The following is a 16,077-nucleotide window of genomic DNA, read 5'->3' on the forward strand; positions in this document are numbered from 1 at the left end:
GGCTGCTCCTACCCCGGCCCTGCCACCGGATTTCTGTCTCTCCGGGGAGGAGGTCGAGGTTCAGCCGCACCCCAAGTGGAAAATGTGGGCCCCCCCCCACATCCTCCAGCTGTTTGCCGAGCGAGAGGCCCCGCACAAAGGAGCCGCAACAACGGAGGAAATCCCAAAATAGCAGCAAAACCCCGACAAAGGGCACGGGGCGAGGGCCGAGAGCGGAGCGGGCACGGGGCGGGCACGGGGGGTGCCCCAGCCCCCCTCCTGCCCCGGGTGCCGGAGGGGGCTGGGAGGGAGGTGATGGTGTTGGGATGGCCGGGATTGTGGCATGGGCAGGCCTGGGGGGATGGATGAGTTGGAGGAGGGTGGTCCTGATGCCCTGGGGGGGGGGGGTTCCCAAAGTCCGGGGGGTATCGATGTCCTGGCTGGGATCCCAATGTCCAGAGGGCCAGCAGTGTCCTGAGGCTGCTGATTCCCGGCAGGGCACCAATTCCCCTGCGGGTTCCGATGCCTTTGGAGTGTGACAAGCCAGCCCGTGGCCCCCCAGGCGAGGTGTCACCTCCACCTCCACACAGCCACATCAACACCAACCGTTCCTCCGAGCCGCTCCCGCCTGGAAAATCCCCCTTTTCCCCGTCGCCGCCATCCCGGCAGCGTGCCGACAGCCGCCGAGCCCCTTCCCGCTCGCTCCAAAGGCAGCTCCTGCTTTTTGGAAGGCTCCTCACGGCAGGCAGCGTTGTCAGCGCTTCCCAGCGCCCCCCAAACTCCCCCCCGGGAAGAGATTCCAATCATCCCGAGCTGCTGGAGCTGCTGCCGCGGCACGCTCAGGATGCTGAGCTGGCTCGCAGCGCCCGAGGCAAGGCGGATGCTCAATCCGAGCCCAAATCCCATCCCTGGGATCTCACGGCCTCCAGAGGCAGTCACGGCTCTGAGGGAGCCCCGTATCCGTGGGGGTCACACCCCCTGGATAACAGGACCTTTCCTAGAGGTACCCTGGGATGTTTGGGGTGAATCCCAAATTTCAGGTTGATTTAGGGGGATTGAGGACCCTCCAGTGAGTCCTGTAGGAGCAGGCCTGGGAATTGCACCCCTTTTCCAGGGAATTTTCAAAGCCAAAATGGGTGGGGGGCAGCTGCGGGACCCCCATGTGGGATATCCCAACCGGGCCTGCTCCCACCAGGATCAGCAGGACCCCTGGGATAACCGGGGTGGGAACAAGTGGTGGCTACAGGGAGCACCCAGGTGCTGAGATCCTGCTCGAGGCTTGGAGACTGGAGCATCCATGGATGGTGGAACAGGACGGGATGGGAAGTTCCATCCGTGTCTCCTTCTAGCAGGAACACCGCGGGGTCAGTGGAAAACAGCTGCCTCATTAGCATGCCTGACCTGGATTCGGAGCGATTAATTAGGGCACAATCAATCAACGCCTCTGCCCTCCCCAGCTCCTGCACCGCTGGTGCCCCATGGGCCCTTGCAGGGGTGTAGGGTGTCCCTGGAATGCCAGAACCCGGGATGTGCCTGGATAAAACCTTCCCCCATCCCATTCCTGGTGATTTAGGGGATGCCAGGATGGGCATCAACTCCTCTGCAGCCCCGGGGGGCTCGGGGACCCCCAGCTCTCCCTGGGCACTGGATATATTCACCACCTCCCTTTCCCAGAGCTGTGGACATCCTGGGATTTGGCGGGAGCTGCACCCCACAAGTTTCTCAGCCCTTTCCCCTCGTGCTTGGCGGGACCCGGGGAGGCAACGGAGCCTTCAAACAGGGCCCAGAGGTGACGTCAAAAAACCACAGAGGGAGGAAAAACAGCCGGTTCCTGCCCGGGCCCCCTCCCTCGCCTGCTCCCGGCCGGGCAGCGGAGGCGGCGGAGCCTCCGGAGCCCCCCGTGCCCCCCATCCCGCCACCGGAGCCCATGGCAACCCGGCTGCCCATCCTGTGCCTCCTGCTGGGAATGTGGGGTGAGTACCAGGCGCCCCGACCTCGGCACAGCCCTCAAATCTCATGGCACAACCCCTCCCCCCGGTTTTCCCACTCCGGGTGGAATCGGCTCCGTGGAGTCACGGCTCCACCCTGGGTGAGCCACAGTGTGGGGCTCGGGGTGGGCAGCACCCTGGTGACCCCCCACCCCCCTCCCCACACCACTCCGGGGGTCCCCAGGGTCCCCAAGATGGAGCCAGTGGTGCTGGGGGCAGCCAGGTGTCCCCCCCATCCTCATTCCCTGCCGACTCCCGCCCTTCCCTCCGTCCACATGGCGCTGTTCCCGAACATTCCACCCAGGAGCGGGGCTAATTAGCCGTGATTAGCAGGTCCCTCCATCTTTTCTCAGCCCTAAGGATCCCCCAGCAGATGGACGGGGAGGCAGCAAATCGCCTTTCTCCCCCCCCAGAAATCCCAGTTTTCCCACAAAATCCCCCTTTTCCCCAAAACAACCATCGATGGAGCTGCTGTCCCAAACTCGGGGTGCCCAGGGCGGGACGCGGGATTGACACCCCATTTCCGCTCCTTCCCACAGCCGTCCCTGACCGTGGAGCAGCCACCTGGATCCCTAGAGGTGAGAATTTGGGGAGCAGCCCCTCGGGAATGCCGCCCTGGCTCCGTGAGCATGGCGGGCGCTGGAGTTGCATCATCCGGAAGCGGAGCCGCGGGGTCCCAGCTCAGCCCCCCACCTTCCCTCGACCCCTCCACGCTCCCATTCCTTGCGCTGCTTCCCAAGACCCCCACCAAGGGTTCTTCCGTCATTCCCAGGGTGAAAAGCCACCGGGGAAGGGAAGGAAAGCCCCTGATGATGGTGTTTTCCCGGTGTTTTCCCGCAGAGGCCCCCCTGAGACTCACCAGAGGCGGCTGCCGCTGCACTGGGATACTGGAGGTGAACTGGGAAAACCAATGGAGGCAAATTTGCTGGGAGAGCGTGAGTGTGGACGACCTGGATTGGATCTGCCAGCGGCTGGAGTGTGGCCCCCTCTCCTCTGAGCCCCTGGAGCTCATCATTCCCACTGGGAAGGGGCCGCTCAGGCAGGCCAGGAGGTGCTGGAGGCCACCGCAGCTGCTGGGATGCCACTGGGAGCTGGAGAACTGCACGGCACACGTTATTGTCTCCTGCAGAGGTGAGCCTGGACCCCCAGCCCGGCCCCCTCATCCCGAGGTGTCATCCATGCCCACGTGGCCCCATCTCTTCTCATTCCAGAGGCGGTGAAAACCACTCCCAAGCCCCCACCGGCGCCCCCAGCCACCACCCCAGAGCCCACAGGTAAGTGCCTCATGCCGTGGGACCCACAGCATCAAACGTGGGGACTTCCCGCTCAATCATGGAAAATAACGCCATCCCGATCCGTAACGCTTCCTCTTCCATCGCCACTCCCTCTGCAGGACCCCCCCGGCTGCGGCTGGTGGACGGCAATTTCAGCTGCTCCGGCTTCCTGGAGCTGCACAAGCAGGGGCTGTGGGGGGCCGTGGCGAGCGTCCCGCACATCTGGCCACACCTGGCCACCCTCATCTGCCGGGAATTGCGCTGTGGCACCGCTGGGAACAGCCACGGCGAGCCGGATCCGGGGATCCACCTGCCGGTGCGGTGGGAGGTGGTGGATTCCTGTGGGAGCCACTCCCTGCTGGACTGCTTCAACAGGACCAGCTCCCGGGGGAAAACGCCTGCCTTCGTCACCTGCTCAGGTGAGAGCGGTCCTGGAGCATCCATGATTTCCCGCTCCGGTGGGATATCCCGGGGGGTTTGTGGGGCCAGAGCAGGGAACCAGCCCCATCCCCACCCGCCCCACAGGCCCCATCCACCCACTCCCGCTCTTCCTCTCTGGGGTGCGAAGACAAAACAGGAAATCTCAGTTCCCGGCAGAGGAGGATGCGCTGGGGAGGGAGAGCAGCCGGGGCAGCATCCCAAATTCCAGCTGGGAGTGGGGAACACAGGCAGGGAGCAGGCTCTGAGCACCCTGCTGTGGGCAGCTCCCTGAGCACCTTCCATCTCCCTGCTCCCATCATCTCCCTGCCTCGGGCATGGCCCTGGACGTCTTCCCTGCCACAGGCCTCTCCCTGTCCTTTTCCATGAGCGTTTCCCTGGAGATCAGCTCGGTGCCAGCTCCGTGGCATGGAGAGCCAAGCCACGAGGCTCGGAGCAGGCTCCATCTGGCCCAGCTTGGAATGCTGTGGGATTTGGGGGGTTTAACGGGCTGGGGCAGCTGGCAGAGCCGGCTTCCATGTTGCATTTCCCATGGGAAGAGTTCGAAGCTCCTCCATGCCTGGCTCTGGGAGGCACGAGGGGAGATGCCAGGAGCATCCCCATGCCACGAGCCTGTGCTGGATGAGGAGGAGGAGCACGTGCCAGCAGTATCCCTGTGGATCTCTCATCCCTGTGGATCTCATCCCTGTCTGCCTGGGGCTCCAACTCCTCTCTCCCTGTGGCTCTTCCTCCCATGGGTCTGACCCCTCTCCGTGCATCTGACTCCCTTCTCCCTGTGGATTTCACCCCTTGCCGTGGGTCTGACCTCTCCCTGTGGATCCAACCCTTCTCCCCATGGAACTGCTCCTCTCTCCCGCAGATTCCCAGCCGCGGGCCCTGCGGAGGCTGGCGGCCGGCCCCACTCCCTGTGAAGGGGACATCCAGGTATTCCACGCAGGACGGTGGCGGGATCTGTGTGACTCCGGAGCAGCGCGGCGAGCCGAGCGTGGCCGGCAGATCTGCCGGGAGCTGGGCTGCGGGAATCTCACTTCCAGCACGGAAATCCGGGAGCCTCCCTCGACGGGAGTCACCTGTGGGATCGGCCCCCTGCACCTCTGCCAGCCCAAGCTCGGGAACATCCGGAGCTGCTCCCGGACCAGAGTCGTGTGTAAGCTACGTGATCCGTGCGGTGCTGGGAGCTGGAATTCCCACACCTCTGGAGTGGGCAGGGATGGGGGTGGATGCCACGTGGGATTCGGGCTCCTGGCAGGGTGATGGGTGCTCCCATCCTGGCACCAACCTCCAGCTGGGCACATCCGGTGACATCCATGCTCTTCCCAGGCCAGGATTCGAAGCCGCTTCCTGCCGGGACATCCGCTGGAACCGTTGTGAGCATCTGCCTGGCGCTGCTGCTCTTCCTCATCCTTGTCCTGATCTGTGGCCCTCCTGCCTACCGGAAGCTGATGAAGAGAAGTAGGGGACACCCTTGGGATCCTCATCCTCCTTTTCCTCCTCCTCCCGCTCCACCATCCCCCTGTGCCGCCTCAGGGCTGGCAGCTCCATGGATGCTTCCCTAAACTCCTTGGGGGGTGGGATTTGGCTGCTCAGCCTGACAGATCGCCCTGTCCCATTATCCCCAAGCCTGTCCCACTGTCCCCAAGCCTATCCCATTGTCCCCAAACCTGTCCCATTGTCCCCAAGCCTGTCCCATTATCCCCAAGCCTGTCCCACTGTCCCCAGACCTGTCTCATTATCGCCAAGCCTGTCCCATTGTCCCCAGACCTGTCCCATTGTCCCCAAGCCTGTCCCATTGTCCCCAGACCTGTCCCATTATCCCCAAGCCTGTCCCACATGGAGCGTGGGAGCGGGAGGAGGGATTAAGCTCCGAGCAGACACAAAAGAGCAGGTGGAGGATCCTGGGGCGGGGGGATTATTGGGAAGGGGGGGGATTATTCGGGATGACATATGGGGCTGGCAGGGGGGAAGCAGCCGGAGGAAGGATCAGGAAGGTCCTTGGAGAGACAATTCCCCCTCTCTTTCAGTCTCCAAGAAGAAGCAGCGCCAGTGGATCGGCCCCACGGGAGTCAACCAGACGGGTGAGGAGCAGCTCCCTGAGGGGCTGGGAATGGGATTTAGAGTTCTTGGCAGTGGATTTGGGGTCTGGGCAGGCTGTTCCCCCCAGATCCTGGCACAAGGGCCCTGGATCTCATTTCCTTTTGGGATGTAACTCATCCAGGAGATCTGGGCCTGGAGCAGGCACTGGTTTTACTCAGCCCCTTCCCGGGGTGGGTATGCTCCCTCCAAGCTGCTGTTCCAACCCCAAAAATCCCAATCCTGCTGTCTTTCCCAGTGTCTTTCCACCGCTCCAGCACAGCGCCGAGGCCTCGGGGACACGGAGGGGACAACGACTACGCTCAGCCCCCCCCGAAGAGCTCCCAGCTCTCCGCTTATCCAGGTAAGTGCTGGAAGTGGCTCCTTCCCGCCCCCTTTCCCATGGAAGTGCATCCAACAGGCCACATCCGTGTCCTCCACAGCTCTGGAAGCAGCGTGCCGGCGTTCCAACCCCCCAGATAACTCCTCGGACAGCGACTACGACCTGCACTCCGCCCGCAGGGTGTGATTCCCTGCTTCCCAAAGGAGCTGATCCCTTTGGGGGGGATATCCTGGCATTCCAGAGCCCTTCCAGGAGCGCTTCCCAGCCTCCTCGTGGGAGAAAAGGAGGCTTTTGGGGTTCTTTTAAAGCTATTTATAGGAATTTAAGAGGCAGGTGGGGTGCAAGGAGCCCTTTGGAATAGTGGGATCACCAGCTTCTCCAAACCAGGATAAAGAGTTGGGATGATGGATAAAGGAGAGGGACGCAAGGGTGGGAATACTGGGAACAAGTCCGAGATATTTAACGACCAAGAAGTAGAATAAAATTCGGGTTTTGTACTAATTACACCTCGTCCTCTTCCCTCCATTATACCAGCGTGATTCCAAGCTCCCAGTGAGGAGGGAAAAGTGGTAGAGGGAAACACGTTTTTCCCTGGCTTTTATTCCAAAGATAACCCCAAGAAAAACAGGAAAAACAGGGTTGGAGGTGGTCTTGGGAGGGGGTTAAAGATTTCACTGATGGGATCCAAAGGAAGGTGGATGCCAGGAAGGGATAAAGGGATCAATCCTTAGGCGGATGTTCCGTTGCTTCCCAAAGTAACCGCGGCTGTGACTCCAGAGTGCAATTAATTCATCCAGTTTTATTACTCTAATTAATGCCAGGGATGGAATTGCTTCCACCAACCCCTCGTCCTAGTCCATTAGTAATGGTTCCTTATAAATAACTTACAGGGATACAGGCAGGATTCGTAGGATAAAGTGCTGAGCAAAGCAAATCCCATTTCCACCGTTTGTCATTCCCTCTGTTTCCAAGTGTTTCCTGAGAAGGGGGGGACGGGAGGAGCCCGAAAAACCACACAGGAGGTCGGGAATACCGGAGGCTGCCCAGGCCCGGGTGGGAATCACCGACTCCTACTGCCAGTCCTGGAGTGGTTTGGGTGGAAAGGGATCTGAAGGATCAGCCACTTCCAATCCCTTTCCACTAGTCCAGGCTGCTCCAAGCCCTGTCCAACCTGGCCTTGGACACTTCCAGGGATGGAGCAGCCATGACTTCCCTGGGAAATCCATTCCAGGGCCTCACCACCATCACAGGGAAGAATTTCTTCCCCAAATCCCATCTAAACCCAGGGTGAAGCCATTCCCCATTATCCCATACTCCAAGTCCTTGTCCAAGTCCTTCTCCAGTGCTTTTGGAGCCCCTCTAGGCACCGGAAGGTGCTCCAAGGTTTCCCTGGAGGTTTCTCCTCTCAGGATTTCTGCTGGTCTGGCTCTGCCTCTCGCTCCGACCTCCGGAGCCCGACTCTTATCCCGTGTAATTCCTTTGCACCGACGGATCCAGGAGCAACGCTCTGGGATCCCTCCTCTTCCTCAGTCCCCAAAAAGAGGAGGAATCAGCACAGGATGCTCCCTGGAAGTCCTGGATTAGTATCCAGGCCAGGAAGGACGCTGAGGGTTTGGAGGTGGGGGGTATCCAAAGGCTGGGGGAGGCCCAGGATAGGGAGCCTGTGCTGGGATTGGGAAATTCGGGAGAGGGGGCTGAGTGGGGTAGGGACACTGCGGTCTCCCTGCTCCAGGCGGGATGTAGGGAGAGTACCCCGGTCTGGCAGGGGGAGGAGAGGGATGGGGAGCAGGATAGGGCAAGGGCTGCGGCGGGGCCCGGGATGGAGACCAGGAAAAGCCTCCCGAGGTGGATTTGGGATACCCTGGCGCAGAGTCGGCAGCGGAAGCCGCCGGATATCCGGGAGCTGGAGGAAGCGGGTAGGGAAAGGTGGACTGGGAGCTGGGCTGGGAGGAAGCCACGTGTCCCACGGTGACCGGAGATCCCGGGAAAGGGGCGGGAGGCAACGCTCCGTGGGCAGTGGGGCCGGGCGGAAGAGTCGGAGCCGGGCTGTAGGGCAGAGGGAGGGCCGGAGATCCCGATGGGAAGGGTTTTGTTGGATCCGTGGGAACGTGAGGAAGAGGAGGAGGACGAGGACGAGGAGGAGGAAGAGGAGGCTGAGAGTCCCTGGCGCGCTCCTGGGATCCCTCCATCTTCCTCACGATCTCCTGCAGCTTTTCCACTCGGACCCGGCGCAGGTGGGACAACTTCCTCATGCCGGAAAACTGCTCCAGGAACGTCTCCAGGGGCACCTCGCCCTCCAGGAACCTCTCAGCCATTTTCTGGAAGAGAGAAACAGCCTCGGGCTCATCCCTGCATCCCTCTGCTCCTCCTCTTCCCTCATCCCGATCTAGGTCCCTCCCAGCCACATCCCAAGGAGCAGCACCCACACAGGAGCAAGGACGGATCCAGCCCTTTGGAGAAAACCCAGCAGACTCCAAAGGTAATCCATGATTTTAGGGACTGGCAGTCACTGCAAGTCTTTGAGGATGAAATCACTGGAATTCCCAATGGATTTAAGCCCTAAACTCACCTCGGATTCCTCTTCAATCTTCTGGCTTTCCACCTGGAGGAGATCCAGCAAAGTCTGAGGCTGCAGCGCTGCCGAGAATTTCTCTGGGAAAACCGAGGGGGAAAAAGGGGAAAAGCCAGGAAAAATCACCATCACAGGACAGAAACCAGGGAAAAACCAGCAAAGAGCCCACAGGAACGGGCTTGGGAAGTGCTGGTGGAAGGAGGGAAATCCAAGAGGAATAACACCCTCCATCTCTCCAGCTGCTGGAAAAAAGTGGGATATCGGTTTTCTGGGAAGCAGAATCCTTCCTGGGGGAAGACCCCAGCGCTCACCCAGCTTTTCCTTCTGCTCCCTGCACCTTCCAGCCAGCTCCTGCAGCTCCTGGTACTTCTTGGAGAGGTCGCTGCGTCCCGTCTCCAGCGGCGCCTGGAATTTCAGGTTCTGCTCGGCCAAGCTCCGGTTGGCAGCCAGGGCCATCTCCCTTTCCAGCTGCAGCTCCTGGACCTGCGGAATTTGGGATGGTGAGCGCGGGAAGGCGCCCAGGACACCCCGGAGCCACCTCCCGGCACAAACCTCCCGGGATTCCAAAGCCAAGCGCTCGATCTCCTGGGAATCCTCCTGCAGCTCCCGGAGCTCCTCCACCGTCCGGTTCCTCAGCGTGTCCATCCTCCCGGATTCCTGGGGCACGGAAAAAGAGGCAAATCAATCCCCAAGTCCAACTGGGAATAGGTTTCCAACTGAAATCCAGGCTCGTTAAAGCCCTTGGAGCAGCAGCGCTGGGTTCCGTTCACCGAGAGGGAGAAGCAACATTCCCACTAATTCCAGCTCGGGAAAAGACTTCTTCCCCCTTTCCCAAGCCTGTCTGCGTGGAATTCCGTGTGTCCCAGGGTGTTCTGTCAAGGAAAAACCCACCCACAGCCCCGAGTCGCAAATTCCAGCTGGATGCCTCCATCCCATCCCAGAGCCCGCCTCATTCTGGACTCCATCCCATCCCACCGCAGGTTCCCACGCTGCCAAAGAAACCGGGATCTGGCCACATCCCACCATGCCCAAAGGCTTGGGAAGGACCTCAAGGATCACCTAATTCCAGCCTCCTGCCACGGAGTCCCAACAAAGATCAGGGAAACAATGGATTTCCTGCGCCGTATCCATGGTTTATCCCAAGCATTCCCAGCTGCCGGGTATATTGAGCGAGCATCCCGCGGCTGGTGAAAATTCCAAGAGGTGGGATGGAATAAGGTGGGAATGCCCTAAGAAACAAGGAAATACACCAAACCTGCGCCGTCCTATTCGCTGCCAGCTCTTCTACCTCTCATCCAGGTGGAACATCCCAAGGATATCACGCCGGGAATGCCGCAACAGCCACGCTGAGGCTCAGGGTTGCCCAATCCACGATCCAGATAAACCTGTCCGAGGGAAAAACTGGCAATGAAGTCCCGCGCTGCAGGTGTGGGGCAGAAATCACCCGATTTGGTTCTTCGGGGGGGGGGGGGCATTAGCTAGATTTCATGGAGCTGGAGAGGGAAAAGCGGGAATGCTGCGAGTGGGAAAGCTCGGGGTGAGCTCTGGGAAGCATCCACAGGCGCTCAGGAAAGGTGGACGCGAAGGGCTGCGCACCTGCGGGGGTGCAGCGAGCGGGAGGCGGGAGCAGCGCCATTATCCCCGTTATCCCGCCGCTATTCCCGTTATTCCCATTCCCGGCCCTCTCCCGCACTCACCGAGGCGCCACGGGGACCCTCCGCCCGCCGCCGCTTCCGGCTTCCGGCACCAACCGGAAGTGGGCGGGGCCACGGCGGGAGGGGCGGGAGGGACGGGCCCCTCCCCCCTCCGAGCGTGAGGGGAAAGGTTCCGCCCAGCGCCGCCATGTTGGGGGGGGGCGGGAGCAGGGCTCAATTTAATGGAATTTTTTAATCAATAATCGTTCTTTGGCTGCCCGCGGGGTTCTCCCCGAGCTGTAGCTGCTCTAGGAATTATATCCTTCGCGTTTTCGGGGTGCAAGGAGTTGCGGGAGAGCTGGAGAGGGATTTTGGAGAAGGGCGTGGAGCGATAGGGAAAGGGGGAAAGGCTCCACACGGACACAGGGCGGTTTTAAGTTGGATATTGGGAATAAATCCTTCTTTGTGAGGGTGGTGAAGCAAGTTGCCCAGGGAAGCTGCGGTTCCCCCATACCTGGAAGTGTCCAAGGCCAGGTTGGAAGTGGTTTAGAAAGCACATTATAAAATGCCGGGTTCTTCCAGCTGGATCCAAGAGATCAAAGCAAATTCCTCTGGAATACCTGCTTAGTTCCTCCTCACATGAGGCAAGAGTATTCCGGAGAAAGCTCCAATCCCATCACCCACTCTACAAATCCGACTTTCCCAAAGTAAGCTTGGAAAATGCTCCACTTTTCCAGCTGTAACCCCACATTCCCAAAACCCAAGCAAGGATGAGGCAGGGGAAGAGCTCCATGATTTCTGCTCCTTCAGGAGACTATGGAAGGCCGGCCAAGGTCACCCAGCTGTTCCAGAAGTGCCGGGATCCGGGAAAGGCACCTCTGATCCCGTCACCTGAGAGCTGTTGTGCAACAAACGGGAGTCATATGATCCCAAATAATTCCAGGTAAATCAAGGACAATTTGTTCCCAGCGTGGCTGATAACCAGGTCAAACCCCCAGTGCTATGGGGGGAAAAAAAGGGACTTGACTTTCCAAAGGGGGAAAAAGAAATGTTTTCCAGGCTTCTTTTGGAGTTGTTTCCACAAATCCGGAAAAGCTGGAAAATGTTTAATTGACATTTTATACCAAAGAGTAAGATTTGAGGAGAAGGGGGAAATTGTGTTTGGATTTGCGCAGAAGAAATGGGAAAATACCCATTTAAAAGTGTTCTCCAGAAATGAATTTGGGATAAACAAGTGCTTTTGGAAGGGTATTCCCATTATCTGCCTATTAATATCCTTAATTCCCACAAAAGATGGTTCCACATGGTTTTTTCCCTCGGATGGCGTCTTAATCCCGGCCAAAATCACCCACAGCAGGTAGGAAAAGGTGACCTGAGCAGCCCTAGGTCCCGCAGAATTCCATTCCCACAAGGATCAGCCAACATCCCTGGGCTTCCTCGATAAGTTAATCAAATATTTTTTGATCCAATCCCAGAAATTTGACACCTCGGGAGCGTCAGATTTCCCTCCTTTCATCTGACAGCTCCGATAAAGCGCCCGGGTGATGAAAGCCTCTAGGGAAGGGACAAGAAAAAGTGGGAACAGGGCCTGGAAAAGTTGACTTCCTTAATCCATTCCCAAGATAAGATCTGTGTCCATAAAGGGTTTTTTTTTTTGGGGGGGGGGGGAGGCTGCAGAGATAAAATTAAGGGAGTTTTTTCAGAACAAGTTTTGATGTCCCGAAAATCCCTGTTTGATCCAGAGGGTGATTCCCACGGAAGTTAAATTCATCCCAAGGGGTGTGCCCACATCAAAATGACATTAAAAATCTGAATTTTCCCGGTAAAAGCCTAAATTTTGGGAGGGTTTTATTGCCTGGGAATCCTCAGCCAGCCCCTGCTGTGTCAACCAGGAGGAAAAGCTTCCAGATCCATCTTTCCAGCTGGGGGATTTTGGGATCTCCCCATGCTTTGGTGCCCTCTGGTGCCAAGGAAAGCTGTGGCAGAGGGGCCACCTGCTCCCATCCAAAGGGCTCTGAGCACTGGGATGGTTTATTCCAGGATCCAGCATCTCATTCCCTCCATTTCCCCACCAAGGTTGGGAAAATCCAGGATTTCTCTCGGAGGAAGCCATTTCATGCCTTAAAAGGGGTTATTTTCCCATCCTCCCAGATTTTATTCTGGATTTAATTAGTGCTAAATAGCAATTCCCGTTTTTTTTTTTTTTTCCAGTCCAGAATTCCACAGTTTCTTCCTTCTATGGATGTCATCCCTTTTGGATTGTTCTGCTTTGATGGGATTTAGTAGCAGCACAAAAAGCTTGTCCTAAAACTTCCCATAACTGGGCAAATGATTTTTTTTCCATTGAAAAACCAGGAATCCTGATCCCCCGGGACGGCGCTTTTGGGAATTCAATGGGTTTACAGCACTGGGAAAACTTAGTATTTTTGTTTTCTCTACTGTTTTGGCCAAAAAAAAGGAGGAAAACCTGGCAGCTCCCAAATCCACACGTTCATATTCCAGTATGGCTTTGGACGCTTCCAGGGATGGGGCATCCACAGGTTCTCCGGGAAATCCATCCCAGGGCCTCACCGCCCTCACAGTGCAGAGTTTCTTCCCAGTATCCTGTTTCCCAGTTTGGAGCCATTCCCTTTTGTCCTGTCACTCCGTTCCCACATCCAAAATCCCTGAACTGGGAGAAAACTGGGATGAGCTGGGGGAAAGCTGAGCTCCGGATGCCTCTGGATGAAGGTCACCGGAGCAGGATTGGGCACCTTGGCTTTGGTCACGGCACCACGTGCTGGATCCGTGGCTCCTGGAAGGGTCACCTTGTCCTGGAGGAGATCAAAGGCTCCCTAAGGCTGGAGCTGGCGTTCCTCCCTTGGAATCAGCCCCATCCCAGCTGGGAAGGGTAGAAGAATCCAAGGATACGATGCTAGGTTGTGCTGGGGGAGTGAAATGAAGAGCCTGGATGGGGGATGTCGGGAGAGAAGGGATGGAGCACCGGATTATCCCTGAGGAAGGAAAGCGGGATGGGATGTGTTGTAGGGGGCTGGAAAGGACAAAGTCTTGGCTGATTCCCAGAATGGAAAATCTGGACCTGGCAGCCTTAAAATCCTTCATGGAGCCTTGGCAAGAGAAGGATCTGGAGAGACCTTGGAGCCTCTTCCAGTGCCTTAAGGAGCTCCAGGAAAGCTGGAGAGGGCCTTTGGAAAAGGACCTGGAGTGACAGGACAAGGGGGAATCACTTCCTTCTACCAGAGGACAGGGTTAGAAGGGATATTGGGAAGGAATTCTTCCCTGTGAGGGTGGTGAGGCATTCCTGGGAATGGATTTCCCACGAAAGCTGTGGCTGCCCCATTCCTGGAAGAGTCTGGCTCAAACCCTCCAGCAAGGAATTAGAGGGTTCAGGGGACAAACAACCCTGCATTCCCACCAGCTCCCACAGAATAACCAAGAGTGCTTCCCGTCCATCCCAACATCCCCATGGCCTGAATTCCCCCCAGGAATACGGGGATCCCCTGCCTTGACATTCCCCCCGCCTTCCTTAAGGACATTTTGATAACCATCCCATCAGCAGTTTGCCTTTCTTATCGGGGCCTCTGGCCAAACACCGGAGCCGGGATATAAGGAGCGGGACCGGGATTGGAGGCACATTTTCCGTGAGCTCCCACCATGAAGCTGCTCCTGCTCCTTGCCCTGGTGGGCCTGGCCCAGGCCTTCCAGACCAGGTGAGCCCCGGGGGGGTCCCCAAAACAGGGATGTGGGATGTGGGATGCGGGATGATCCCGGTGACGCATCCCGGTCTCTGTCCGCAGGGTGCCACTGAAGAGGATGAAGTCACTGCGGCAGAGGCTGCAGGAGCAGGGCTTGCTGGAGAGTTACCTGGAGCAGCATCCCTACAACCTGGCTGCCAAGTATTTCCCGGGCATTGCCGTGGAGCCCCTGGAGAACTACATGGATGTGAGGGGCTGGGATTAGGAGCTGGGATCAGGGAGCGCAGGAGGGCTGCTGGCTCCTTCCCCATCCCACTGGCCCATTATCCGTCCCACTGGTCCCTTCCCCATCCCTTTAACTCATCCCATTGGCCCCTTATCCGTTCTTCCTTCCCCTTCCCAATCCCACTGACCCCTTCCCAACGCCATTCCAACAGGATGAGTACTTCGGCATCATCTCCATCGGGACCCCACCCCAGGAATTCACCGTGGTCTTCGACACTGGCTCCTCCAATCTCTGGGTTCCCTCGGTCTTCTGCTCCAGCCCAGCCTGCAGTAGGTGTCTGGAATAAGGCTGGAATGTGTCCTTTGGGAGCCTTGGATGGCTCTGCCCAGTCTTTTCCCAAGGGACATCAGGCAATCCCCCTCCTTCCCACCCCCACAGGCAATCACAACCGCTTCAATCCCGCGCAATCCTCCACGTTCCTCAGCACCAACGACACCCTGTTCATCGCCTACGGCACGGGAAGCATGACCGGAGTCCTGGGATACGACACCGTCAACGTACGGCCACGTGCTCCAGCCCCCTCATCCCGTGGGATCCCATGGGATCATGCCCAATCCACAGCTGTCTCCCTTCTCCCAGGTCGCCGGGATCAATGTCCGCAACCAGATTTTTGGGCTGGCTGAGACGGAGCCGGGGGATTTCTTCTACTATGCCCCCTTCGACGGCATCCTGGGATTGGCATTCCCAAGCATCGCCTCCTCTGGAGCCACCCCTGTCTTCGACAACATGATGATAGAAAACCTTGTGGATAGGCATCTTTTCTCTGTCTACCTGAGCAGGTAAATCCCAGCCGGAGCTGCTGAGGATTTCTCCCTTCTCCCTCACACTGGCCCCATTTTCCAATGGGAACGGGGGTGTTGGCGGGATGGGAACCACCCCGGATGGATCCCCCTTTCCAGGGACAGCCAAGGTGGGAGCTTTGTCCTCTTCGGTGCCATCGATCCCTACTACATCACCCACGGCATCTCATGGATCCCACTCTCCGCGGAAACCTACTGGCAGATCACCATGGAGAGGTATTCCTGCTATTCCCTGCCCTCCAGCTGGTGTTTTGGGGAGTCTAGGCTCACCCTGCATCCCTCTTCCCAGAGTCTCTGCCCATGGGGCTCCGGTGGCCTGTTCCTCGGGATGCCAGGCCATTGTGGATACGGGAACCACGCTGTTGGCTGTTCCTGTCCGGGCCCTCCGGACCCTCCTGCGCCACCTCGGCGCCAGCTCCAGTGGTGAGGTGAGGCCTCAGGATGCTCCCTAGGAATTTTATCCCACCTGGATTGGCTGCTGACCCCCCCGTGTCCCCCCCAGATCAGCTGTGAGGCTGCCAGGAACCTTCCTGACCTCATCTTCCACATCCACGGCAAAGAATTCCCGGTGCCGCCCAGAGCCTACGTGTTAAGGGTGAGCATCCCGCTGGGAGTGGGTCTGTGGGGATACAGGGAGGGATCCAACAACTGGTGACCACCCCATTCCGTGTCCTTGGAGCAGAGTAATGGGTACTGCACGCTGGGATTGCAAGGCATGGATGTGCCCACGGAGGAGGGCGAGCTCTGGATCCTGGGGGATGTCTTTATCCGGGAATATTACATCATCTTCGACAGGGCCAACAACAAGGTGGGGCTGTCCCGGCTGCCCTGAGCTGGGATGGGAATCCCAGGTGTTCCCAACTCGGTGGCTGGCAGGGCTTGTCCCTTTCTGGGCACTCCTGCCACCACCGAGGACAATAAAGGTGTGGAGAAGCCCCCCTGTGCTGTGTCTCTCTGGGAAAGGCCACCACATCCCTGGGAATGTGGCGTGTCCCTGG

The 16,077-nt window shown here is 58.4% G+C and overlaps 3 protein-coding genes across 4 annotated transcripts; 2 read left to right on the forward strand and 1 right to left on the reverse strand.

Annotated features, from left to right (window-relative positions):
• Window positions 1–371: 371 nt before the first annotated feature.
• CD5 (CD5 molecule) lies at window positions 372–6,593 on the forward strand. The gene is made up of 10 exons (XM_048306700.1): window positions 372–1,952; window positions 2,507–2,545; window positions 2,808–3,098; window positions 3,179–3,241; window positions 3,361–3,660; window positions 4,539–4,826; window positions 5,000–5,131; window positions 5,701–5,754; window positions 6,009–6,113; window positions 6,193–6,593. Exons 1-10 carry the CDS (start codon window positions 1,556–1,558, stop codon window positions 6,276–6,278), a joined length of 1,755 nt encoding a protein of 584 aa, XP_048162657.1. The 5' UTR covers window positions 372–1,555; the 3' UTR covers window positions 6,279–6,593.
• Window positions 6,594–7,318: 725 nt separating this feature from the next.
• VPS37C (VPS37C subunit of ESCRT-I) lies at window positions 7,319–10,427 on the reverse strand. 2 transcript variants are annotated; one of them, XM_048306772.1, is made up of 6 exons: window positions 10,362–10,427; window positions 9,920–10,049; window positions 9,217–9,321; window positions 8,976–9,147; window positions 8,662–8,744; window positions 7,319–8,410 (listed from the first exon to the last, which is right to left on the reverse strand). In XM_048306772.1, the coding sequence occupies exons 3-6, from the start codon at window positions 9,307–9,309 to the stop codon at window positions 7,673–7,675; spliced, it is 1,086 nt and encodes a 361-aa protein (XP_048162729.1). In that variant the 5' UTR covers window positions 9,310–9,321; window positions 9,920–10,049; window positions 10,362–10,427; the 3' UTR covers window positions 7,319–7,672. The 2 variants fall into 2 exon arrangements, with proteins under 2 accessions (XP_048162729.1, XP_048162730.1); XM_048306773.1 differs by lacking the exons at window positions 9,920–10,049; window positions 10,362–10,427 and adding an exon at window positions 9,724–9,909.
• A 3,473-nt stretch (window positions 10,428–13,900) lies between these two features.
• On the forward strand, window positions 13,901–16,014 carry LOC125327327 (pepsin A-like). Its single transcript, XM_048306761.1, has 9 exons — window positions 13,901–14,008; window positions 14,096–14,240; window positions 14,431–14,548; window positions 14,658–14,776; window positions 14,859–15,058; window positions 15,179–15,295; window positions 15,369–15,507; window positions 15,582–15,674; window positions 15,762–16,014. Exons 1-9 carry the CDS (start codon window positions 13,953–13,955, stop codon window positions 15,909–15,911), a joined length of 1,137 nt encoding a protein of 378 aa, XP_048162718.1. The 5' UTR covers window positions 13,901–13,952; the 3' UTR covers window positions 15,912–16,014.
• The last annotated feature ends 63 nt before the right edge of the window (window positions 16,015–16,077 follow it).

Source organism: Corvus hawaiiensis, chromosome 6, assembly GCF_020740725.1.
Source record: "Corvus hawaiiensis isolate bCorHaw1 chromosome 6, bCorHaw1.pri.cur, whole genome shotgun sequence".
Classification (NCBI taxonomy): Eukaryota; Metazoa; Chordata; class Aves; order Passeriformes; family Corvidae; genus Corvus; species Corvus hawaiiensis.

What these genes read in the sequence shown, in the direction of transcription:
- VPS37C (XM_048306772.1), bottom strand. Translation starts at nt 9,309, where the DNA reads ATGGACACGCTGAGGAACCGGACGGTGGAGGAGCTCCGGGAGCTGCAG. An exon ending in TGGCTTTGGAATCCCGGGAG is followed by an intron (nt 9,148 to 9,216) that starts GTTTGTGCCGGG and finishes CAAATTCCGCAG; the next exon opens with GTCCAGGAGCTGCAGCTGGA. An exon ending in AGATTGAAGAGGAATCCGAG is followed by an intron (nt 8,411 to 8,661) that starts GTGAGTTTAGGG and finishes TCTCTCTTCCAG; the next exon opens with AAAATGGCTGAGAGGTTCCT.
- LOC125327327 (XM_048306761.1), top strand. Translation starts at nt 13,953, where the DNA reads ATGAAGCTGCTCCTGCTCCTTGCCCTGGTGGGCCTGGCCCAGGCCTTC. An exon ending in TTCTCTGTCTACCTGAGCAG is followed by an intron (nt 15,059 to 15,178) that starts GTAAATCCCAGC and finishes CCCCCTTTCCAG; the next exon opens with GGACAGCCAAGGTGGGAGCT. An exon ending in CCAGAGCCTACGTGTTAAGG is followed by an intron (nt 15,675 to 15,761) that starts GTGAGCATCCCG and finishes TCCTTGGAGCAG; the next exon opens with AGTAATGGGTACTGCACGCT.
- CD5 (XM_048306700.1), top strand. Translation starts at nt 1,556, where the DNA reads ATGCCAGGATGGGCATCAACTCCTCTGCAGCCCCGGGGGGCTCGGGGA. An exon ending in CACGGGAGTCAACCAGACGG is followed by an intron (nt 5,755 to 6,008) that starts GTGAGGAGCAGC and finishes TGTCTTTCCCAG; the next exon opens with TGTCTTTCCACCGCTCCAGC. An exon ending in CCAGCTCTCCGCTTATCCAG is followed by an intron (nt 6,114 to 6,192) that starts GTAAGTGCTGGA and finishes TGTCCTCCACAG; the next exon opens with CTCTGGAAGCAGCGTGCCGG.